This window comes from Martes martes (genome assembly GCF_963455335.1).
Source record: "Martes martes genome assembly, chromosome: 1".
NCBI classification, from domain to species: Eukaryota; Metazoa; Chordata; class Mammalia; order Carnivora; family Mustelidae; genus Martes; species Martes martes.
Genome location: NC_137888.1, coordinates 2,960,193 through 2,983,857, shown reverse-complemented (window position 1 = coordinate 2,983,857; position 23,665 = coordinate 2,960,193). Strand labels below are relative to the sequence as shown.

General features: G+C 61.0%; 1 protein-coding gene across 3 annotated transcripts; it reads right to left on the bottom strand.

The window, feature by feature from the left end:
* Nucleotides 1-2,547: 2,547 nt before the first annotated feature.
* On the bottom strand, nucleotides 2,548-22,711 carry WDR4 (WDR4 tRNA N7-guanosine methyltransferase non-catalytic subunit). Of its 3 annotated transcripts, none has more exons than XM_080824457.1 (11): nucleotides 22,572-22,711; nucleotides 20,858-20,920; nucleotides 19,998-20,141; nucleotides 15,857-16,013; nucleotides 15,037-15,149; nucleotides 13,391-13,451; nucleotides 9,884-9,982; nucleotides 8,167-8,231; nucleotides 6,884-7,067; nucleotides 5,907-5,976; nucleotides 2,548-3,560 (listed from the first exon to the last, which is right to left on the bottom strand). In XM_080824457.1, exons 1-11 carry the CDS (start codon nucleotides 22,658-22,660, stop codon nucleotides 3,379-3,381), a joined length of 1,227 nt encoding a protein of 408 aa, XP_080680583.1. In that variant the 5' UTR covers nucleotides 22,661-22,711; the 3' UTR covers nucleotides 2,548-3,378. The 3 variants fall into 3 exon arrangements, with proteins under 3 accessions (XP_080680583.1, XP_080680584.1, XP_080680585.1); XM_080824458.1 differs by having other exon boundaries at nucleotides 20,050-20,141; nucleotides 22,572-22,704; XM_080824459.1 differs by lacking the exon at nucleotides 22,572-22,711 and adding an exon at nucleotides 21,009-21,134.
* Between the last annotated feature and the right edge of the window lie 954 nt (nucleotides 22,712-23,665).

Below are 23,665 nucleotides of genomic sequence, written 5' to 3'. Positions count from 1 at the left end.
GACGAGGACGTTCATCGCAGCCAGAATCAGGACACTATTCAAAACCGCGCTGGCAGAACGGACGCACCGCTGGGGGAACGCTGCGCAGCAGGGAGAGTGCGAACATCTATAACCCGACGCCACCGGGCAGGGCACGGTCACCAGAAGGGCTGGGCCAGGACGCCTGAAGCAAGATAAGGCAAGCTGTCTGCTGGCCCAGCCTGGGTCGGGGGTACCCCTCAGCTGAGTCTGGTGGGCCCGGCACACGCATGCGTTCAGCTGGGGACCGTCTGGGGCATGTACTATGGGAACCTCTAGCTGGAACCAAATCAGAAGGCACACGGACCAGAAAGGGCTGAGAATTAAGAAACATGACAACCCAATTTTCTTTAAAAGCTTTTATTCATTAATTTTAGAGAAAGAAAGCGAGCGTGCGTGCGCCTGTGGTTCCAGGGGCCGGGGACAGGGGGAGAGAGAATCCCAAACAGACTCACCACTGAGCACAGAGCCTGACACGGGGCTCGATCTCACAACGCTGAGATCACGACAGGAGCCAAAATCGAGAGTCGGACGCTTAACCAACGGAAGGAGCCACCCACGACGACCAGACTTTGTAAATCCGTAAACAAGCCGGGGGCGCCTGGCTGGCTCGCTTGGTGGAGCGTGTGACTCTTGATCTCAGAGTTTCAAGTTCGAGCCCCACACTGAGCACGGAGATCACTTAAAAACAAAATCTTCTAAACTAAATGAACTGGAACAAACCCAGGGAATCTCCCCAAAATGTAAAACACACAAAAACTAAGAAAGAACGGAAAATGGGAGGTAAGCACAATTAAAGAGGTGTGTGGGGAAGCTTAGTCCTCGGTCCCTGGCCCCCACAGCAGGCCCGCAGGCGGAACCACAGACACCCCCCCAACACCGCAGGCGGCCACCACGGTGGGAGCTCAGCCTGACCAACTGAGAAACGTCTGCACCAGCCGGGGGCCCCCGGGTACGGACTAGTTAGCTACCAGCAGGGTTCCCGGGAACACGGCCCCCTCACCTTATAGATGGCCTCGTTCCAGAGGTGTCAGCAGGGTTTCGGGACCAGGAGACCACTTCTGCCCCAAACAGGTACAGCCCCCGGGGACGCTGCTGCTGCAGAAGGGGCCCCGTGCTCCCTCCTTCCGCCCCCACCTGCCACCAGAGCCCGAGTCCGCATGTGCTGGGACAGACGGGGGACAGAGACACCCATGTGCGCCAACGGAGCGCGACCCATCGGCTGGCACAATCACTGCTGTCGGCAGCGCTGGGGCTCGCAGAGGACATGGGCTGCGCCAAGTTGAACACGAGAAATGAGCTGAAAGCAGCAGCTGGGAGAAGGAATAGGGTTGGGGGAGAAGGGCGCAGAGTTTGGTCTCGGTCACATGCACATGTGACCGTGACAAGAATCAAAGCAATTTGAAAGCAACCACGGGTTAAAAAAAAAAAAAAAAAGCAACCACGGGAAAGACGGTGACGGCCGTGGTCCCCCAACTCCATCCTGATCCCACCCGGCTGCCCGGCACGGCCTCAGACAGGCAGGCACATCGGAGTCTCCCTGTCAGGTGCCGGGGACCTGCGTCACACACCCTCCAGCTCTGGCCCGGCGACCCGGGGACCCCTCCCAACCTGACCCTGTTTCCAAGGCACCTGCCCACGGGGAGCACGATGAATGTTTAGTGAGAAAGCAGCTCAACACGAACACAGAAGAAGAGTGTTTGTTCCGTCTTTTAAAAATGAACCAGTTCGCTTTAAAACTACACGGATTTAAAAGGGATTTTAAAGAAGCATCGACAAAGTCGTCGGCTAGAGCTAGATCATAAATACCTCGGACTCTGCCGGCCATTTGGCGTCTGTGCAACTGGGCCGCTCTGCTGCTGGAGCCCAACACAGACCGAGACCGCACCTCACGAGCAGGCCGGCTGTGTCCCAGTAAAATGTTATTTAAGGAAGCTGGAATTTGAATTGCATATGATTTTCACACGCCGTGAAATACTATTTTTCTTGTTTTCAACCACACGGAAACGTAAAAGCCATTCCAAGCTCACAGGTCCTACAAAAACAGGCAGCGGCAAATTTCTTCTAAAACCCAGAATCCTAAAGCAGATTATCAGTGAGAACAGTGCCTGCACCCCAGCGCAGTGCTAACGAGGTTCCTCCAGGAGGACCCCAGCCCCAACACCCCCAGTCCTGTCCCAGGCACGAGCCCTCTGCCCCTTGAACAAAACACTTCCGCCCTTGTTGGAAGGGACCCTGAGCAGCTCACACACAGCACTGTCCCGGCATCAGCGTACGGAGCAAAGCAAGGCACTTGGGGAAAAGCTGAAGCGTTCCAGCTTCCGACACACAGAACCACCTGTTTCTAGTATCCCAAAAGCCCCTCCCCAGAGCCCTCGCGGACACACACGGTTCTCCCGTATCTGAGAGCAAGCCCTGGGAAGTGGCTAAAAGCTCGGTACGCAAAGCTGCAGCCACGCCCACAGAACCCAACCACCCAAAAACGCTTCGTGTCGGAGGGCCGTTTCAGTCGCAAACGGTACACGCATCAAAAGTGGTTTTGCTCAGTGTATTTGGAAATCAGTTCCGCATGTGGCTGCTACACGTTTCCAGAAGCTGCAAAAAGCTCATCTTTATTGATCGGTGATTAGAATCATCGGACACCCCCCGTCTGTGTGTCGCGTGCGCAGAGCTCACGGGGAAATCACACACGCGCGTGACAGCCTCCACCATTTCCCTGGAGAACAGTTCCTGCCGGGGCTCCTGGGTCCTCGCACACCTCGAGAGCAGCCGAGTCCGTGCCCTGTGTTCCTAGCGAGCTCACGACACGGCGGCGGCTGCACTCCCTGAGCGGGCACCACACGGGGACCCAACACAGCTGCCGACGGAGGGCCGGGGTCCTCCACCCCCACGAGGCCAGCGGCCTCTGTGCTGGGCAGCGCGGGCACCGTCGAGAGAGAGACACGGGGGCAGACTGTCCATCGCACTGCCACGAACACATGTGACGCATGGACGCCCCAGAGGCAAACGCGTCCGGCGTCCCGGGAAGAGCGCCACACCGCCACCGCCGCGCTGCGGGTCCGAGCGCCTCTGACAGGAAGCAATAGCGCTGCGGGGCACCGGCGCTGCTCGTAGTCTCTCCAGCGGGGTCACCCGTGGCACAGCCTCCCTTCACCCAGGGGTGCCTGAGACTCCAGGCAGGGGAGCCTCTGCACAGCAGCAGAACCTTCTAGAGCCCAGGACACCCACCAGTTCAGGATGAACCGTGTGTGCCGAGCTAGTGCAGAGCGGACTGTCACCTAGCGTGGGTCGGGAACAACACCGCCCCTTCGCTTCCTAGAGGAGCCACCGGCAGGGAGGGGGCGCACCGAGTCCGGGCAGCTAGGACGAGCACCTCAGGGACGCCTCCTCGGGCTTCATCTTCTTGGCCTGCCCGTTTGGCCCCGGGGGCGGGTTCTGCCGCCGCTTCTGCAGCCTCTCCTCCTTCTTCCTCAGGTAGGCAGTCACGTTGTCGAAGGTGGCCTTGTAGAGACCACTGAAGCCCACGTCCACACCAGCCACGCCTGTGCCGGAGGAACGAGAACAGACGGTGGGTGGGATGGGGAGAACTGTGCCGGCGAGGCCCCGCCGCGGTGGGACTGACCCGGGGTTCAGCGTGGGCTGGCAGCGCGTGCTCCAAGGCACCCCCACGGGGCCCGTCTCCTGGCGGCCATGCCAGCTGGACTCAAAAGCCAGGTCACTGCTGGGAGACGAGGCACGAGAGCTGCCACCATGCCGTCAGCTGCCCCACGGGGGCCCCTGTGCTGGGGACTGGGGGTGACCTCCAGCCAGCAGCCAGCGAGGGACCGGGACGCCGCCAACCTCCACTCGGGTGCCCGGCATCAGATCCCACCCCCGGGGATGCAGTCCTCACGGGCGGGCGCCGGGACCACCAAGCCTCAGGACGCGCACACACACCGCGAGACGGAAAGTGGTGTTTTCACCCACCAAGTGCAGGTTACTCACCGCACAGCAACATAACAGGTGCGGACTGATCTAAGTATCGAGGTTCAGGGGCATAAAGACCACAGACCAGCCCCACGGGGTGGACCTCACCCTGGCCACAAACTCCACAGGGACCGTCAGCAATGTCCACGCTTGTACCCTGCACAGTGACCTCCCCGCTCGCTCCGCCGTCCCTACCCTTCCTGTGACTTTCAAGCCCAGCCGGCCTGCCTTGCCCGAGCTCTCTCCCCTCGCACCTTCCCCCACCCCTGCATGGCGAATGGGCTGCTCTATCTGCAGAAGCTCAGGGGAGCGAAGCCCGCCCCGGGCCGGCCCTGCCGGGTGAGCCACAGCAGAACGCGCTGGCCCCAGGCCCCAGTAGGGAGGGCGGCACGTGCCCGTGGGAAGCAGACTCGCTCGTGTCCCCCACGCAGTCCTAACACAGGTCCACTCGACAAGTGTTGCTGAAGCAAACGCGCACCGGGCTGGGGAGGACACAGCCCTGTCACTGCCCTGGGACTTTCACCCTAAAAGCAGGGATGGAAGCTACCCTGGGACCCAGAACCAACAAATCACACGAGAACGCCTTCCACGAGACATTTAGATCACTGCTACTTGTCAACAGAAACAGAATTTACGTCTGAATCTCTCGAGTTCGGAGAACTCTGCCTTGTCCCTGGGGAATAATTTGAAAGATGTCTTCTAGGCAGTAATTCCTTTACTCAAATGAAAGCGTCTGGCTCCCAATGCTGGGTGACCAGTCATCCTTCTGACAGTCGCTTCAGGTCTCTGCCCAAGAAAAGCATCACGGGGGACATCTGGGGGGCTCAGTCACTGAGCGTCTGCCTTCAGATCAGGTCGTGATCCCAGGATTCTGGGATCAAGCCCGCGCTGGGCTCCCGCTCAGCGGGAAGCCTGCTTCTCCCTCTCCCACTCCCTCTGCTTATGTTCCCTCTCTCGCGGTGTCTCTGTCAAATAAATATATAAACTCTTAAAAATTAAAAAAAAAAGAAAGGATCACTGGGTCTCTGGAGGCTTGTAACTACAGGTTCACCTTCCTCTATGAAAACAAATGGAGGGAAGTCAGGGCGCCTGGTGGCTCAGCTGGCTGGGCATCTGCCCTCAGCTCGGGTCATGGTCCTGGGGTCCTGGGGTCCTGGGCTTGAGCCCTGAGCCGGGCTCCCTGCTCAGGGGGGAGCCTGCTTCTCCCTCTCCCTCTGCCTCCCCGCTCATGCTCTATGTGCTTACTCACCCACACGCTCCAATAAATACAATCTCTTAAGAAAAAAAAAAGAAACGGAGCGAGGTCTCATCATTATGACTTTCTCAGGACTACGGGAGGGCAGCATGTGGTGCCCACCACGGGCCCTTCTGCTGACCAGGACACATGGCTCCAATCGCCTGGCCGCTCTCCACCTGGACTACAGTCCCACAAGGAAGGGGGATCGCCTTCCCACCACGGCCTTTCCCCTTCCCTCGGCCTGGTGTTCCTACTGGGGCCTGCCCTGGGCCCTAGACACCCACGGGCAGTCCACTGATGGTCCCCACACCTGACTTTGTGGCTAGGAACCACACACTGTGGCTGCTCAAAGCCAATGGTCAGGGCCCGTGAGCTGCCCTGCCACTCCATGCAGAGGCCCACCAAGTACCGGCCCCTCCCGGGGGACCTGCACCACACGGCCCTGAAGGCAGAGGGGTAGGTGGCACTCCAACCCTGACCCCGGTCCCCATGCAGCTCAATCATCCTGACGCGGACTGCCCGGGCACGGGTCAGCTCCTCGGTGCCCCAACCAGCTGCCGGCCTTCTGGACAGGGACACGGGCGCATGCCACACATCCTGCTGCGTATGCTACTCTGCAAGCTGGCCCTGTCCACGGCCAACTCTGGACATCGCCCCGGAAAGCAGGCCATGCCCACGCGCTCACCTTCCAACATGGCCCAATTCCCCTGAAGATGGGCGGTGACCTTCTTTAAGGCGGCGTTTTCGGGAACAGCCTGAGAAGACAAACGGAAGACATTTACCGGAAAGACGCGGGACTGCCGCCCCAGTGCAGCGCGCAGAGGCACAGACCTGCCAGCCGTGGTCCAGGCGGCTGGGCCCTCGGGAGCACCAGGCAAAGCCAGCCAGCCATGCTGGCACAACAGACGCAGCAGTCACCACGTGGCATCACGACACAGACCCACGATGCGTGGGCTGCCAGCGTCCCACACCCTCACTCATCACTCGTATGACCTTGTCTGAGAAGCCTGGCAGGTGACACACGCCAGCTAGTGGCATTCTGTTCCCCAGTACTTTTTAGACGAAAATACCCAAAGGCTTCAGGGGCATCTCCAAAGCCTCAGTCAAGCAAGCTCTGGTAAAGAAGGAACTGTCCGCACAGCGCTCTGGTGGGCTTTACCAGATCCCTCCCCCCAGTGTCCTAGGAGACCCCGCACAGGCAGCAGACGGCCCGGCTCTACAGACGGGCGAGCCAGCTCACAGAAGGGGTAAGGCTCACATGTCTCCCAGGGAGGAGAGGCTCACTCGGCCCACGGCCCACACGCCTTTCTCTGTTTCTGATTCCATGCCCCAGATACAAAGCCACCCTAAGCCTGCCAACATCAAGGACCTACAGCCAAGTCCGACCAACTGCTGGCTTCTCCACTAAAAAGACACGTGACCAGGACAAGCACAAGAAAAAACTATGCCCGTGAAGGCAACTACCCCACGAAGAAACACCACAGGCACCATGACACCAGATGAGCTGGCTGGGCACCCCTGCTCCCCGAACCCCCATCATGAGTCCTCCGGCCTCCACAAGGACGCAGCCCCCAGCACCAAGACATGATCAAGCTGGAGGCGGGCGCAGCTGGCACACCCCCACCTCAGCCATACAGGCGGCAGAGGCCCAATGCGTCTCACCTGCCACCGGCCGTCCACAGGCCTGCAGAGCACAAGGGGGGCTTCCCGGCAGTCTTGCAGGACCCACAGTCCCTGGCCCTCCTCGAAAGCAACGTCCCACACTCTGTGCTGGAAAGCCAGCTGCTGTCTGTAAGCCAGCTGCTGTCTGCAGGCATCGAGCTGGAAGATGTAGACCACGGGAATGCTTTCCGCAAAGAAAGAGAGAAAAATGATTACAAGTACGACGGGGCCCATGTGGGTACGACGGCACAACGGACAGCAACTCAGCACAGTGCCCGGATCACAAGACCCAGCCACCACCCACCACCGGCATCCTGACTCGAAGCTCATGAGAGACTCGGCCAGAAACACTCAGCCGAGCCAGTTCCCAGCCCACGAGCCCCAGGAACTGAGGGGTAACAGAAGTCTAAGGGAGCTCAGGGTTAGCTGGTCCTGCTCTGACAGGGAACCAGTACAGGACAAAGGAACAGGTCGTGGGGAAGGGGGCTGTCCCACCTGAGCAGCCGACAGCACGGGGCACTGGGCCCAGGGCCCACCTAGCTCTAACCTGCAGCCCTGTTTTATTTATTCTATTTACTTATTTATTTAATAGACAGAGATCTCAAGGAAGCAGAAAGGCAGGCAGAGAGAGAAGGAAGCAAGTTCCCTGCCAAGCAGAGAGCCCGATGCGGGACTCGATCCTAGGGCCCTGGGATCATGACCTGAGCCGAAGGCAGAGGCTTAACCCACTGAGCCACCCAGGCACCCCTGCAGCCTTGTTTTAAAACAAAGATGCCCACTGCAGACTTGCTGTGAGGACAAATGAGCCGTGCAGAAGCACAGGGTCCCTACCTAGCACAGGAGCGATGCTCCAGAACCCGCCATGGGGGGCTGGGAGGGGCACGTGCTCCCGAAATCCTCCTCCGCGGCACCGGGAGCCCTAGCGCGGGTCCCACTGTGAGCAGCCCTAGGTCGGGGCTTAGGACTCTAATGGGAGCAGCCCTCGGGTGGAGCTGACGAAGGTGGGACTTTATCACGCACCAAGCCCAGCTGGAGGCCAGTGACTTTAAACAGCAAGTCAAAGCGCGCCACTCCACCCTAAGGAAAGGAACCCACCTCCGTCTGGCAATGGCCATCCTCCCGGAGTAAAACTCACCGCCGGGACAGGCTGTATGAACAAAAGTGTGTGAAGCCTCCCCATGAAGGAGACGGCCCACGGGGCCATAGGAGCGACCCGCGTGTTCCCTCCTACGGCAGGCGTGCAGGCCCCCAGAGCAAGGCCGTCGGCGCGCGAGTGCACCCACCAGTCACACAGCAGCGCCACGCAGCTCTCCTGGCCCCAGTACGCGATCCTGGACGCCGCGGACCTCTGCAAGGAAAGGAGCACGTGACCACATGGTCACCTGTCAGGGACCTGGATCGGGACTGTTCTGTTCACACTGAGATCAGACACAGCCAAGAGCCTGCCAGGTGCCACTACGGTCGAGGAAGGAAAATAATGAAACAGTCCAGGAACTTTCTGGAAATCAGCAAAAAAAAGGCTCAGCAGCCAACCAGTTTCACAACTGCAATGTGCCACGGCGGATGGCAGAGGCCTCTCTTTCTGCAGCTCTGGCCTTCCCTCAACGTCTCTGAAGCCAACTGGTCAAGAACAGGAGAGGACATTGAACCCAGGGGATCATTAACAAGACACAACTGTGTGTGCAAGGTCCACACACCCTGGAGAAGTGGGAGTAGAGGCCTGGTGTTCACTAAGCCCAGTCGGAGGGGCAGGGGCCATGCCCCAGGGGCTCCCAGGAACGAAGTGAGAAGCCCAAGAGACGGGGCCATCCACAGCTCATGCAGACCACATGTCCCAGGCCCGAGGTCAGAAACCTGCGGGTTCGTGGTCCTCTCTGCCGCACGCTACCCCCCGCCTCTTAAAGAGACTAAAGTCAACCTCACCATCCGAGCCCACCAAGAGCTTAACTGAGACCGTGAGGGTGAAAAAGTTACCAAAACAAATCAGGCATCCTTGCGCCATGTGGGGGGGTGGGCACCAGGGCCGCAGACACCCAAGCAGGAGGCGCCGTGAGCGGGCAGCCAGAACAGCAGGGTCCGCTGACCTGGGGACCCAGGCGCCACTTGGCTGGGTGGCCACAGGCCCAGGGTCCTTGAGGCTCTGGCCCACGGTCAGGCCTGGCCTGCCCACTTCTGAGGCCAAGTAAGGGCGGTGGCTGCAGAGCAGAAAGAAAGCAGCCAACCCGAGAACGAGGCAGACGAGCCCCTCAACTCTGGCCAAGCCTCCTGCAGGCTGGGAGGGGGCCACACGGGGGCTCCAGAGAAAAGTGCAAAAGTCCCTGATGACAGCCAGGACCCTGGTCATTAAGAAACCACGACTGCCGGCTCTGCGGGCCTGGAGAGCCGTGGATGCGGAATGCTCCCTCCCCGCCAGGCCCAGAGAAGCCTCTAGGAAAATGGGTGGGGTCACCCCCCGGTGACCAGCCTGGACTTCAGCCGTGCAGGGCACCAGCCCAGGAGCACCAGAGAGCAGGGTGTCCATGACGACAGAATGCAGAGCACCCCAAAAGGCAGCCCATTCTCCCCTGAAGATCTCTCACAATCAATGCCCCAGGAGACCTGACCCTGGGATACACTGGCCGGTGTGGGGTCCCAGGGATGAGGAGTGGTCATGAGGTTAATCCACGGCAGACAAGGAGGGAGAGACGCAGGAAGGGTGCTCAGCTCCCTGATAGGCTCTCTGCTCAGGCACCGGTCGCTCCCGTTCCCGAGCAGGACCGGAGGAGACACTTCTGTACCGGGCTCGTTCACACGCAGTAAGGGGAGATCAAAGTTACTTTCCGCTTACGGGACTGGGCACCTTCAGAATCTGAAGTCCACCATCTCTCCCAAGCTGGAAGGCGTCTGTGTTGACAGCAAGGACACGTCTCCAACACAAACGTGGGCTTGTTCCCAGGACCCCAGGGACTGGAGAGGCGCCCTACAAGCCGCAATCACCCCGAGCCGGAAGCGGGACATTACCTTGTCACCCCACGGCTCCGCCGGTTCCCGCAGGCTGGTCAGGTGACAGCAGTACAGCTCTCGGCCACTTCGGTACTCCCAGAGCCTCAGGGTGCAGTCCTGCACACAACACGGACAGGTCAGCCCGCGCACGGAGAGGCAGGACTGCCTCCAAGCATGGGGGCTCCCGACAGGGGCCGGGTCACCGCCCCGCGGCACCCAGGTCATACGCTCTGCCGCGAGGGACAGCTGTGCGGTCACGCCAATCATCAGCAGAACGCGCGTGCCCCCACACGACAGCAGGGGCAAAAGACACGAGACAAGCTGCTGGTCACACGCAGAACGTCAAAGACTGCGGCCGCTGTACTCGCGCCAGGAGGATACACGTGTGTGTGCGCACATGTGCGCACACACACACGGACGCTTCAAGGGTCAGGCACTTGCACAGGAGACACGTGGGCAGGGCTGCTGAGCAGGACAGCTGTCCCACATCCCTGTTCGGGAGCGGGTGGAAACCCGTGAGCCTGTCCTCTGGGGAAGACGAGGAAACAGGCACATGTACGGAAAGCCTTACTGCTCCAAAAGCAGGCACGAACGCTGGAGAGCGCTCGTACTAACAACGGCTCGTCACAGATCTCACCAGGACACGCCTCGGGCCCAATCAGGACACACCGGGATGGAGGCAGAGCCTAGCGGCTCAGCCACTTGGCCTGTACCCCGGGGCCCCCACCCCGTGCACCAGAGCCCATCGCGGACCACAGGTGCACACAAGCCCACGCACACCTGAAGCCCAGATTCTGAGCAAACCAAGGAGACGGGACCGCGCACGCCGAGTTCCCAAACGCCTGGAAGAAAAGGAAGAACAGCGAGTCCCCCGGAGCGTCCAAGCCGGGTATGTGCAGTCAGGCGGGAGCACGAGTACCCACCAGGAAGGGAAGCGGCAGACAAGTACGCCTGCCCCAGCGTCCTTCTGCAGGGACGGGAAAGCATGTTCCCAAAGCACGAAGACTCAAGAACAGAGAAGTGAGGCCACCTGGGAGCAGACGAAGGCAGGCACTGGCTGCAGGAGGCCACGACATAGCACACTGGGCCCAGCAGGGCCTCAGAAGCACGGCCACCCAGTGGGGGAGCAGTCAGAGCGCCCGGACTCCCCACCCCTGCGGCTGGCAGAGCTACAGGCTCACCACCAGAAACCAGGGAGCGAGAGACCACCATCTCAGGAACGCCAGATCCATGCCGAGGGACACCACCGGCCCTCCCCAGTCACGTCCCGGAGCACGGGGACAGGCCTGACGCCCAGAAAGGTGAAGACTAGGCCAAGTAACCACCAGAACAGGGCTGCCCTAGATGGCCCGTGGGTGCCCGGCTCCAACACCGTGGGCCCCCAGATGCAGTCTCCACCGTGCCGGCCAGTACCCTGTCCCCACCAAACGTGGACAGATGCAACCCCCGGACATCCGCGAAAGGCGGACAGCACACAGGGGGAAGGAAACACACATGCGAGCTCGGGGAGAGCAAAAGTCCTGCAGTCGGGACCGACGACCAGGGCACGACAAGAGGAGGACACTCTGAGGACAAGGAAAGGCTCCTGACGATTACCAGGAACAGCAAAATGGAATCCCTACAGGACACGGCAAAACAGAACTGAGGAGAAGTCCCAGAAGCAGAAGCAGAGCACGAGAGAGGCCAAGGGAAAGAAAACGAACCAGGCAACCAACGTAGCCCAACATCCCACAACACAGACTGGGGGAGAAGTGCTCAGTGACGACACTCCTGGGACCAAGGACCTTGAACCACAGGGGCCGCTGACCGAGTGATCCGGTGTCCAGGGCCCGGCCCCCATCATCCCCAACTTCAGAGCACAGGGCGAGAGGGCCCCGAACACGTCCAGAAAAGGAGAAACAGATCCGGCAGCGAAAACCTGCTCGGAACGGCCGCAGACTGCTGAAGCCCAAGTGCGGAGCAGGCGGAGCACAGACAGCGACTGGAGAAACCACCAAACCCCTGGGAGGAGCTCTCACCTCGGGCTCTGGGCCCGCGCACCCAGGAGCCCGCCCACCCACCAGGCGTTGGGGGTTAACGGCACTTCCAGGACCCAGGACAGCAGCGTCACGACGCACCGTCCCTCCCCCTTCAGAGGCACTGCTCCAAACACAGCAGGACAGACAGACAGGATCGACAGGAACAGGGGAGGTGCAGCCCACGGGGAAAGAAAGGGACGATGGGCAAGACGGCGTCCCCACCACGGAGACGGCGGGAGAGCTCGCGGGAAACACGTGCTCTTGTTTCTCCACCGCCCTCTGGATACGTGGGGCCGTCACAGGGGTGTGGGGCCCGTGGGCACACCTTGCAGGGGCGCCACGACCATCTTCCGCTGCCGGCCGAACGGCAGAATTCCACTTGCCAAGTACAGGTGCTTCTACCGGAAACGAACAGTGCGCTCTGCGGGTGCGGGCACACGGCGGGCAGCGCACCCCCCGCCCCGCCGCTGCCCGAGTGCTAGCCCTGCTACGTCTTCAAACAGGATCACGAGCAAAATGCACAAGCCGGCCAAACTGGTGCCAAAATCAAAGGTGTCTGTTCTACTTTTCTGGGCGCTTAAATATTTTTTTAATCATAAAAAAGACTTCAAGGCGTAGGTACAGCAAAATCCACAAAACCTGCTGCCTCTAGGGGCTCCAGCCACACGCACTCTCCGGTTTGCTGCCGCAGGACGGCACACAGGATGGCAGACGCTGCGGGAACACAGGCGTGGGGAGGGAGTGAAGCACAGACACGCAGTGGCCAGTGGCCGGCCGCCTGCAGCGGGCCAGGGAGACCGCTGTGCCCACCCAGAAACCCTAACTCTCAGGAGGTCCGGGGGCCTTCCGTGCACCCCCCCCCGCCCCCGCTGCCAGGCACCTGAGTCCCATAAAATGGGAAGGGGAAGGAAAAACAAGAAGAGGGACAGGACAGAGCTGCATGAAAGAATGAGACACCATCAGTAACTCAAAACCTTTGCTTCGGCGAAAGCTACTGCTTAACGATCCTCTTAAAGATTAGTCCTTAGGCCCGAGTCTCTGATCACTGAACCATCGATGCTTCAAGGCCCAACTACCAGGACACATAAGTTTTCGCTCCCAATCAGAGCCCCGGCCAAGGCCAGGGGCCCTGCCCAAGGGCCAGGCTGAAGAGCGGCACGGAAGCCCGGTCCCCGGGACGCAGAAGGGGTCTTCCCAGCAATTGCCAGAACAGAGCTCATGAGGCTGGTACGGATGTGACAGCTCTGAGAACACATTCCTCACACCCCACTGCAGTGTGTGTCTGTGACACACACACGCACACGTGCCCCTCAATGGAAGGCCCTGGGAAGGAGCCAGCCGCAGTCTGCTCCAAAACTCGGAAAACAAGCCCCATCTAGTGGCCACCCACCGAGTGAAAGCACCCAAACGGGGAACAGAGGAGCTCGTGGCGGGCGGGCCGGTCCCTCCGCACGGCTCCCCTGCTGAAAGGCGCCCGCAGGTGCACGCAGCAGAATGAAACACTTACCCCGGAGGAGGACAACAGGAGCTCAGGGCGGTCGGGCACCACGAGGATGCGGCTCACGAACCTACAGTGAAGAGAGAGGCGAGGAGGGAGCCCAGCTCCAGGCCGCTGCTGTGGCATCTGCTCGGCCCACCGGTCATCTTGGAGAGAAGCCGCCCCCCTCCTACACCCCTGACCCCCAACAAAAACAGCCACGGCTCCCACACACAGCTAGACAGCACTGAGCGAGCGTGAGGACCACATCGTGTCATTCTCCGGGCCCCAACAGCCACGACAGCCCCCAAGCAGGAGCGGGCCCCCGCCACGCTGGTGGAAAGATCCCGGAGCATCTGTGTTGCTCACTCCAGCGGCCCTGCTCACACCCGAAACCTTCCCTGAAGGTCCGTGACGGCAGGGAGCCTCAGGGACAGATGAGCAGGACGGAGCAGGGACGGAGGACGAGCAGTGACACTGTCCCGCGGACAGACTCAGACCTCCTGTCCTTTACCCGGGGGCAGCCCCGCACCCAGTGGTCCCCAGAAGTCCCCCGGAGTCTGCCGGCTGTGAGCCAGCCTCTAGCCCCGCAAGGGGGCCAGGCTTCCCTGCTTCTCTCCGGGGGTAACGGGACCACTAGCGCCCGGCTCCAGGCGAGGCCCGCGACCGGCTGGCCCGAGGACTCCCCTGGCGCAGGGACGGCCATTCCAGAGCCCGGGAGGCACCTCGTGGAAGGCCTGTGAGGCTCACGGGGCCTAAGTGCGGGGGCTGGGTTACTGGACAGCCGAATCAACGCCCACATCCGCCGTCAGGAGCCACAAACCAGGCCCCCAGCGACCTTCGCAGAGGTCACCTTACATTCCATTCAAATCCAAAGAATCACAAGCAATCTCAGAATTAAATTAAGTCTCTCCAATGTGTTCCCCTGCCTCCAGTAATTAAACGTTAAAGGCTTTAGCAAACAAAACAAAGGGCTCCCCCTCTCCACTCGCTGTAATTAGCCTCGTGCCCGAGAAGAGCAGTGTTCCTCAGAAACGCCTCCCTCGCAAGACGTCAAAATTCAATTACCGGAACCGCGCCCACTCACCGGAAAAGGTCATAAAGGACGGACCACCGCCCAGACTCAGAGGTGATGGTAAGTCCCGGATCACTCGAATTATCGAAGTATGTTTCCCCCCCGCACGCACCCCTCTCCTGGCTGCCAACCACCGCTGGCGCTGACAGATGTCTACACCAAGGAAGGAGCGTTCTGGAAACAAGCCCTTGGCTGGAGGCCAGTGCGGGGACCTCCGGTGAGTGCTTAGGGCGGGAGGCAGCGGTCAAGAGTGAAGGCCTCTCACATCACGGGCTACGCTGGCTCCCGTGGGCAACGCCACTACCACCGTGTGTGGCGACCACGCCCTGGGCTCTGAGACCTTGGTGCCGAGAAGGAAACCTCTCCCCGAAACACACGGGAAGGGAAGGGAAGGAGGCGGCAGGGGTCCTGACGGCCCCTGGGTGGAACCCCGCGCCGAACGGGGCCTCGCTGGGCAGTGCTGAGCATGCCACGCTGTCCGTCTCCTGCGAGGCCCTCGCCAAGGAGCAGGTGGTCCCAGCTCCACCACCGGTGCCCAAGCCGAGCGGCCCACCCGCGCTCCGAGCCCGAGCTTCATCCTGGGGGCAGGAAGGGGACTCACTCTGTGTGCCCGAGGCAGAAGGACTCGATGCTGTGCGGCGCCGCGGCCCAGCTGACCCGGATCTTCTCATCCCGGTCGGCAGTGAGGACATAGCGGTCGTCGGGACTCACGGCCTGCACACGGGGTCAGAAAGGACAGACCTGCCGGTGAGGGACGCCACAGCTGGCCCGCCCACCCCGACCCCCAGAACCCGTCCCCAGCTCTACACCGTGCCACGGCGGCGTCCAGATGCCCAACTCAGGGCGGCCCCTCCCTGCCCCTGCCGCACCCCCCGGCGTCCAGCACCCTCCCTCTCCTTCCTCCTTCAACTGTCCCCATGGCCAGCCAGTCACCGCGTCCTGGGGGCTTTCCTTCAAGAACCCCTCTGTCATTGTCCCTGCCTCTCTCATTAGGTCCCACCCCAGCTCCACCTCCCACCGGCTGCCCACAGCCTTGCTGGGCCTCTCGGGGAAACCGCTCCTGGCTCAGGGTTGGAAGGACACTCGGGTGAGGCCCATAAAGCTTGGGGACAAGCTTAGGCCTTGAGATGGTGACTGCCCTTCCCACACGCCTCCTCTACCGGGTCACCCAACCCAGCTGTCCCTTACATGCAGAAGTACCCAGCCACCTCCCCAGTGGCCCAGACAGTCACCCTGTCAGCCTCACCTTCCCGAACTTCACTCCCACAAAGCCCCGCCCACGGATCTGCGCAGCTGTCCCTGCCCCAGAGCCCGAACTCTGACAGCTGGGCTCACAGACCCGGCCTCACCTCCCCATCGGACGCCCTGCCCCCGCCCCCAGCGGGCTGCAGCAGGTTTAACTAGGCCCACCACCCACGTACCACATCCAGCAACATCGACAGGTGCCCAAGCTCAAGCTTGCCACATCCCTGCGGGTCGGACACCGAAAAGGAATACACGTCCCCAGACTTGTCGGCCACCAAAAGCTTCTCCTCCGAGGCCGTGAAGGTCAGGGCCGTGCACCTCCTCACCACGGTCCTGGAAGGCAAGAGATGCCCGCCGTTGGCCTGCACAGGTCGGCACGAGGTGGGCCAACAGACCTGCCGGCTGGTCCTTCTGCTGGCGGGTCAGCTCCACACCACATCGCCCCTTCCAGGCACCACAGGCGGTGTCAAAAAAATAAAGTAATTAAGAGAACAGAAACAAAGCCAATGACTTGGGCCAATTTAACTTTGGAATATCTTTCTTTGCTTTTGTGATAGCGGAATCCGGGTGGTGGACATCTCAGGTGTCCGGTACGAAATCATCTCACATCTGCTCTGTTTGGAGACTGTCATAATAAAATGTCGGGAGAATTCCCCTTTATTTGCTTTTTACCCCAGCACCTCTATTATGCGTTCTGGGGAGGACAGTCAGCTCCACAAACACCCAACGTGCTCTGATCAGAACCAGAAGCGCACGCACCACGCGGGCCTCCTACCCTTGCAGCTTCCCGTCCAGGACCACCAAGTCCATGCCCCAGCCCAGGGGAGGGGGAGGGCAGCCGGGCGGGAATCCCACGTGCTGCTCATGCACACGCCTCCGAAGATGGGGCGACGCACCTGGCGGCAGGCGTGGCACTCGCGGTCCCTCTCCGCGGGGACGACTCCGGAGGACGGCGAGCGACCACGAAAGGCACACACTGCTGGGGGGGCCACGTCCCGGCTCAGGCTGCGGGACGGTTAACACACGCCTAAATTCAAACCCTTGGGCCAGATTCACCAGATCAGTCACATTTGCCAGTTGCTTCCATATTGCACCAGCCTAAGAAACAAAGTTACGGCCCCTGCCGCACACACGGCAACCCCTCCGACCCCTCCGGGTCTCACTACTGGCGGGGCGCAGGGGCCATGCGGCTTCCTGCCACCGGCGCTCACACAGTCCACCTCTTGTCCACTGGCGTCTCCACAGGGCAACAGACCTGAACTTCTCAACCTACAGCAGATGCCACGCGTGACCCTGCTTCACGCACCAACACCAGCTTGTCTGCACTGCCTACGTCTGCGGCTCTCCTCCAGACGGTGGGGTCCCTGCCCTCCTCTGTCCCCAGAGGGTGTGGAAGGGGACTCACCTTCCAACAGGAGCCAGTGTCCGTGCAAACGGGGCCCCCCGGCTCCCCGCTGCGGGAGCCCCATACGTCCCTTGAAATAGAAACCCAAGCTGGAAGAAGCCACGAGTCCAGCACAAGGACCAAAGACCGCCCACGTTCTCGGGAGCAGAGGGACGGAGGACGGGAAACCCAGGGCAGAGGGCCTGCAGCCGCGTCCCCGGGCTCCGCCACCCCCAGCGGCGGAACCCGCTCCCGCGCTTCCCGGAGCCGGGGGACAGCGCACGGAAGGACGAGGAGCAACGTACCACGGAGAAACAACACAAGAGCGAGCGCGGGCTCCAGCAAGGCTCGCCAGCTCTCCGCGCACGCGTCACGGAACGCCATCGCGCCTTCAGAGAGGCCCTCACGAGGCCACACAGCCCCCAATCCAGAATGACGGCCGGGGCCGCGCCCACAGCACCATGCGGCGCGCACTCGGCCCAGCACCCCGCCCCAGCTCCCTCGGGAATCTGGGCCCTTTGTCCTCTGCCAGTTGGGGGGAGGGGGGCGGTTCATCTTCTCAGGCCAAGTCAGTCCTGGGGGGATTCCAGGACGCTGCACGGAGCAGGTGGGGGTGAGGACCTGAGGGGTCGGGTCGCAGGCGTGGGCGGGCACGTCATGAGACCGGACAGTGGGTGGGCTGGCCGCTTTGCGCCATCAGAAGACATGGGCCTCACCATTCGTCGGGATCTCTCCATTCCCCCTTCCCTCCAAAGTCACGGGGTTCACAGCCCAGCGTTCCCATCCTCACGCCCCCCAGGGGCGTCTGACCCTCTCCCCTCGGCCACTGCCAAGTGGAACGCCACTGGTCAGGTAGCTGAGACCTGAAATCCCCCACACTTGGTGTCCACTCAAGCCCCCCTCCAGAGAGCCACACTTGTTCCATGGACTGAGTTTGTGGCCCGCCAGGCCCAGCCGGGCACTGAGGACACCCAGCTCCCCGATGCCACATACCTCCAGCTGCCAAGCAGCTGCGGGAAAACCACCTCATTTCCTGGGGCTCTGCCCTTCCGCACACTTGCAGCATTTCAGTACAGGCAATTTTCTGAAATGGTGTGATTTCCTACGTGACATTTTTCACTAACAAACGCACAGATCACGGCAGAAAATATCGAGTCACCCCAAGTATCCTATCTTTAACTCAGAAGACCTGGCCTAGGTTCTGGGCCTTTGTCATTGTAAACGGAAACTTTAAACCAAGCCCAGCTACCCACCATTTCCATCTGGGCTTTTCCTTAAAACCCTGCGTGATTAATATTAAAGCCGCCGGACAGCGAGCTGTGAGCAGTTCTCGGTCCCATGTGGATCTCGGGAGCCGGGACACCCGCACCGCTGAACTGAGCGTCAGCTGCATAGAGGATGGTTGTTTGTCTGAGCAAGGGGTCTGTCTGTGTGTGCCCCTGACCAAGCATTAACGGCCACCGGACCGGGCAGCACGCACCTTACACTGAGGTCAGTGTACGCCCACAGGACAAGACAACCTGAGAACCGCAGCCCCTAGACCCGCGAATCTGGCCCGACCCCTCCGTCCAGCGGCTGACGCAGACGGGATGGGAGCTGCCTGGGGTCCCGCGAGCAGCGTCTGCATGCACCACAGACCCCCACAGGCAATACGAGAGGCCCGGCACACCCAACGCAGAGGTCTCCAACACAAAACTGGTCTGCTGATGTCAACGAAAAAACCAATTACGGGGGAAGAAACCAGGTGCCAACCTCCACTTGCCCACCCTGAGTTCCTAGATCTCCAAGCGAAGTCACCAACACACCACCTTCCAAAGACAAAACAAAAACACAGCATCTTCCCCTCAAACACCCACGGGCCACAGTGCGGAGGGAACTGGACGGATACACACAGGACTCTGTGCCTGGACACCCATCCTGGGCCTTACACACCACAGACCCTGCCCTGTGTTCCCAACAGCCTGGCAGCCACAGGGACCCGCTGCCGGTCAAAAGAAGGCTAGATTCCTCCCCTGCAGACCCTGCACCATGCCAGGAGCCCTCAGGGAAGGGCCAGAGCCCCGCCAGGAGCCCCGAGACCCGCCCTTCGGTCAAGGTGCAAGCCCCACGACAGGAGGCAGGGGCGAGTCGGCGGGCTGTGTGGTGGCCACTGGCCCCAAGTGCAGGATGAAACGCTACCCCTAAGCGGCATGCACACACCACACAGACCGCCACCGGCACCTGTCCTTTTACTCTCCTCCTGGACAGTAAGACGAGGAAGTCCTCTACGGCACAGCTGTGAGCCAGCTACAAAGTGGAATCCTTTAACCTCCGCTGTTAGGTAGTTCAAACACCACGACCTGCGCCTGTTTATCGCTTACTCTCCAGGGACAGCTAAGCCGTGCGGCCTGCGAGAGGCAAGGATGCGGGCTGACTCTGCTCCGTGTGGGTATTTCTGCCCCATGATGCCAGCCCTCACCCACGTGAGGAAATAAAGAACTTACTATTGGGACACTGTCGGAGCAAGAGAAATGCACGCCTGCCCAGGGCCTGCCCCAGCACCCCCCACCTGCTCTAAGGCTGCCGACTTTCCTCATTTCTGCCAGCGCAAGGCTGGAGGACCCTGGAAAGCAGGATGCCACGGGGGCCAGGGACACCCACTGGACCCGGAGGGACCAGGGGCAGCGCCCGGTCTGCCCTCTGAGCTGACGGACCGGGATCAGCAGTCCCGACTCCCACCAGGCGTGTGGGTGAGAGCGGCCCCGCCCCCTGCAGAGGGCTGTTTCAAGGACTCAGTCGGTCAACACACATAAGGCATCGACAACAGCGCCTGGCACACGGCCGAGACAACGTGTGAGCCGCTCGTTCGCTACGTCACGGTCACTACTGCTCTGGGCATGCAAGCGTAAGCTGTGCGTTCAACATGGTAATGATTCAACGTGAGCATTTCATACCTGACACTCAGACATTGCCATGGTTTTGTACGGAAAAGAATCAGACGCTTACTGTCATCAGTTAAAGCGAAATAACTGCCAGACTTGGAGAAGGCGGACGCCAGGATCGTGTCACTCCCCTTCTCCACGGGCTGCCCGTCCTCCCTGAGGAAAAGAGGACAAGGACCATTAGGGCTTACCTGAGTAAACAAGGCCGCACTCCTTCAGGCGGGCCTTGTGCGTTTATGACACGAGCAGGACAGAAAACGGCATGAGGTTCAGGGAGCCAGAATACAAACGTGTATTAAGCAGACGAGGGGAGGCTCAGAACAGCTCTAAGTTTTAAGGAATAAATCTAGTTAAACGGAAGAATCTCTCAGCACACACACACCGGAATCCAAAGAGCTGAGCCAGAAAGACCATCAGAGATCACATGGCCCACTCCCTCACGGCCAAGAACAAATCAAAGACCAGAGTCAAGGATTAAATCGCATTTAAAAAAAACTGAGCTCTTAAGACCATTCTACTACAAAAAGGCACCATACGAAATTATCACACTCTGCTTCCCTTACCTTTCAATTAACTAAAGCTAACTTCAACGCATATCAAATTCTACTGCATTATTTCAAGATGTCCACAGGAGTTAATTACGGACAGAAACTGGAAGTCTTGAGAAAAAACCTACTATTCTTAAGGCCAAATTTAAACTTAGCTCCACGTTTCCTTCCTGTGGTCCTACCTGGTTCATCCACAGGGCAGTGTAAACAGTAACGAAGAATTCGGTGCCAAGGCAACTCAGTGAGACAATTTACCTCTCGGGCTACCCCGTCCCATTTAGTCCGAGCACGATCAGGCCTTAAGAGTCCGCCCCATCATCTCACCCTTTATTCTCCTGTGACTTCTCCGCAGTACTGCAATCGTATGTGAAGGGAACGTCATCATCACTAAGAGAAAACAGAGAGATTTTAAACAGAACACTTTATGAGTAAAAATGTGAGATTTTTTTCCCCTGGAGCACCAATATTCTCATACCCGATAAAGTAAGGGTCTTATCCACAGCAAGATACCGTCCGGGCACAGTACCGCAGAGACGCGCTATGCGGCTTTACCTGCTTCGTCTCTTCAGGTGGGCCACACACACCTGGCATGGTTCTGTACCCAAAAAATCGGCTAAGTAAAACGAATGAGGACAAAAACTCAACAGGAAGTAATACATCATTCTTTCACACCCTAGAAAATCCATGCAAGACGGCTCATGTTTTTTGGTGAGATTCCTGCATCCAAATTTAACGCGGCCACCGCTTAAAAATGTCTCAACTACCCAAAAAGTTCGTGGCTGTCAAGCACTTGCCAGCACAGGAGTGAGACCCTGAGCGATGGCGAGTTTATGCCCATCTCCTCCCTACTGCATGGCCTCCGCAGTAATGTGCTCAGGCTCTTCCCGCGAACAGTGTGGGGCTGGGAAAAGTAGTTCTCTGAGTCACCAAGTCTGCCACCATCACTCCATTTCCACAGGAGGCACAGAGGAGAAATCGTATTTTAAAAAAGGAACAACAGGGGCGCCTGGGGGGCTCCGTGGGTTAAGCCTCTGCCTTCAGCTTGGGTCATGATTTCAGGGTCTTGGGCTCTGCTCAGCAGGGAGCCTGCTTCCCCCCCCCCACTCTGCCTACCTGTGATCTCTCTCTCTCTGTCAAATAAATAAATAAAATCTTAAAAAAAAAAAAATGAACAACAAAAAAACGCTTCCTCCGTGAAGCGTCTGCCTTGGGCTCAGGTCATGTTCCGGGGGCCTGGGATGGCGCGCCCGGTGCGGTAAGCGCGGAGTCTCCCCCTCCCTTCCCCCCTGCTTGACGGGCGCGCTCTCTAACAAATAAAAACAAGTCTTTAAAAAAACCGAGGGATTTAGTGCACTTGTTATGTATCAAGCGTCCTATCAAGTGTGATACCGCGTCTCCCAGGGGCACGGGGTACCGCGAGCCTCTGCACATCCCCGGAACACACCGCAAGTTTGCGAGTGAGTTTTCGGTGAAAACGGAGAGCGCTGGGTTTCGGGCTTCGAGCCGAGAGGCCGCGTCTACACGGGACGCACGGCCCCTGCAAGCATGAGCCAAACCGGGGGAAGGCGGAGGCGCCGACGCTGCCCAGGACAGGACTCCGGGATCCGCACCGACGGAACCCCGGGCCGCGGCGGGGGAGGAGCCTGAGCCGGGGGCGGGCGCACCGGAGGGGAAGCCCCGGAGCCCCGAGGAGCGGGCGCGGCCGGCGGGCGAGGCGGGCGGGCGCACGCCCCGAGACGGGGGGAGGCGGCCGGCGCCCGGACTCAGGCCGCACCCGCTCCCCGAGCGCCGCGGCCGCCTTCCCCCCGGCGCCCGCCAGCAGGGCCGGCCGCCCACCCCGAGACCGCGCGCTGGCCCGCCCCGGCCCGCGCCGCCCCCGTGACCCGCCCCCCGGCGGGTCTGGACAGACGGCGCCGGCGAAGAGCGCGCCGGGGTCCCCCAAGGCGGACGGCGCCCCGGCGGCGCGAGGGCTCGGACTGTGCAGGCCGCGCCGCGCGCCCGCAGCCCGGGCCCCCCGCGGCAGGCCCCGCCCCCTCACCTGCTCGCGGTGGAGGCGGCCAGGAACCGGGGGCCGCCCCGCACCACCAGCGCCTGCCCGCACAGCGCCAGCCCCGCGCAACTCGCCATGCGCCCGCCCGCCGCGCCGCCCCCCACGTGCGCCGCCGAGCCCCGCTTCCTGCCGGCGCCGCGCAGTGACGTCACGCGCCGGCGCCGCACAGGGACGCCCCTCGGTCCCCCCTCCCCCCGCGGTGGCGGAGCCGGGCATGCGCAGAAGGTGCTCCCCGCCCTCTCCCGGTCGGTGGCGTCCGCTCGGCGGGTCGTCGCGGGGGGCGGGGGGCGCGGACGGCCGCGAGGGGACGCGGGCGGAGCGTCGGGAGGCCCGCTTCCGGGTCTTTCTCCGCCGCGGCCGGGCGACGTGGTCCTGCGGGTACCGGCCGGGCTCCCAGTAGACGTGCCCGCAAGAGGCGGGCGGGGGAGGCGCCGCAGCCCCGGGGTGCTCGGAGCTCGGCGCTGGAGGGACCCTCCGCGGCCGCCCCTCCCCCCCCGCGCGCCCCGCCGCTCGGGTCCCCTTCCCTCCACCGCCGTCCGAAGCGCGGCCGCCGCTGCCCGTGTGCCCGCAGGTCGCCGCCACGCCGAGGCCGGCGGCTCGCTTAAAGCCGCCCCTGCGTGAAGCCGGCGGGGCTTCTCGTTGCTTCTCGGCGAAGACCCGAGTCCGTCGTGCTCCAGCAGCTGCCTGTGCCCGGCCCCGTCCGCCCCGCAGCCTCCTCGCGGCGGGCCCGTCTCCGCACGGTCGCCATGACCCCTCCCACGCACCGGCACGGTGCACTCACCCCAGGGCCTTGGCACGTGCCATTCTCTCTGCCTAAAATGTTCCCCCCAGCACCCCATCTGTTCGCTGTAACTAGTTGACGCTCACGCAGTTTCATGTCAGTGGCCTCATCAGTCAGGGAAGCCTTCCCCGCCTTTCCGGTATTTGTGTTCATGTTGATTGGTTTAATGTCTCTCCAGACTACAAATGCCTCATCTGGAAGGTCGTGGGCACCCCAGCTTGCAGCACAACACCTGGCGAGAAGTCCGCGCCCAATCACGATTTGCTAAGTACATGAATGGGACAAGAAACTCGCTTAAATG

Coding starts and splice junctions, on each gene's coding strand:
- WDR4 (XM_080824457.1), bottom strand. CDS start 22,660: ATGGCGAGTTGCGCGGGGCTGGCGCTGTGCGGGCAGGCGCTGGTGGTG. Junction 20,921..22,571: donor GCCGCCTCCACCGCGAGCAG/GTGAGGGGGCGG, acceptor GTTTTCTCTTAG/TGATGATGACGTTCCCTTCA. Junction 13,452..15,036: donor TTCTGCCTCGGGCACACAGA/GTGAGTCCCCTT, acceptor TCTTCACTGTAG/GTTCGTGAGCCGCATCCTCG.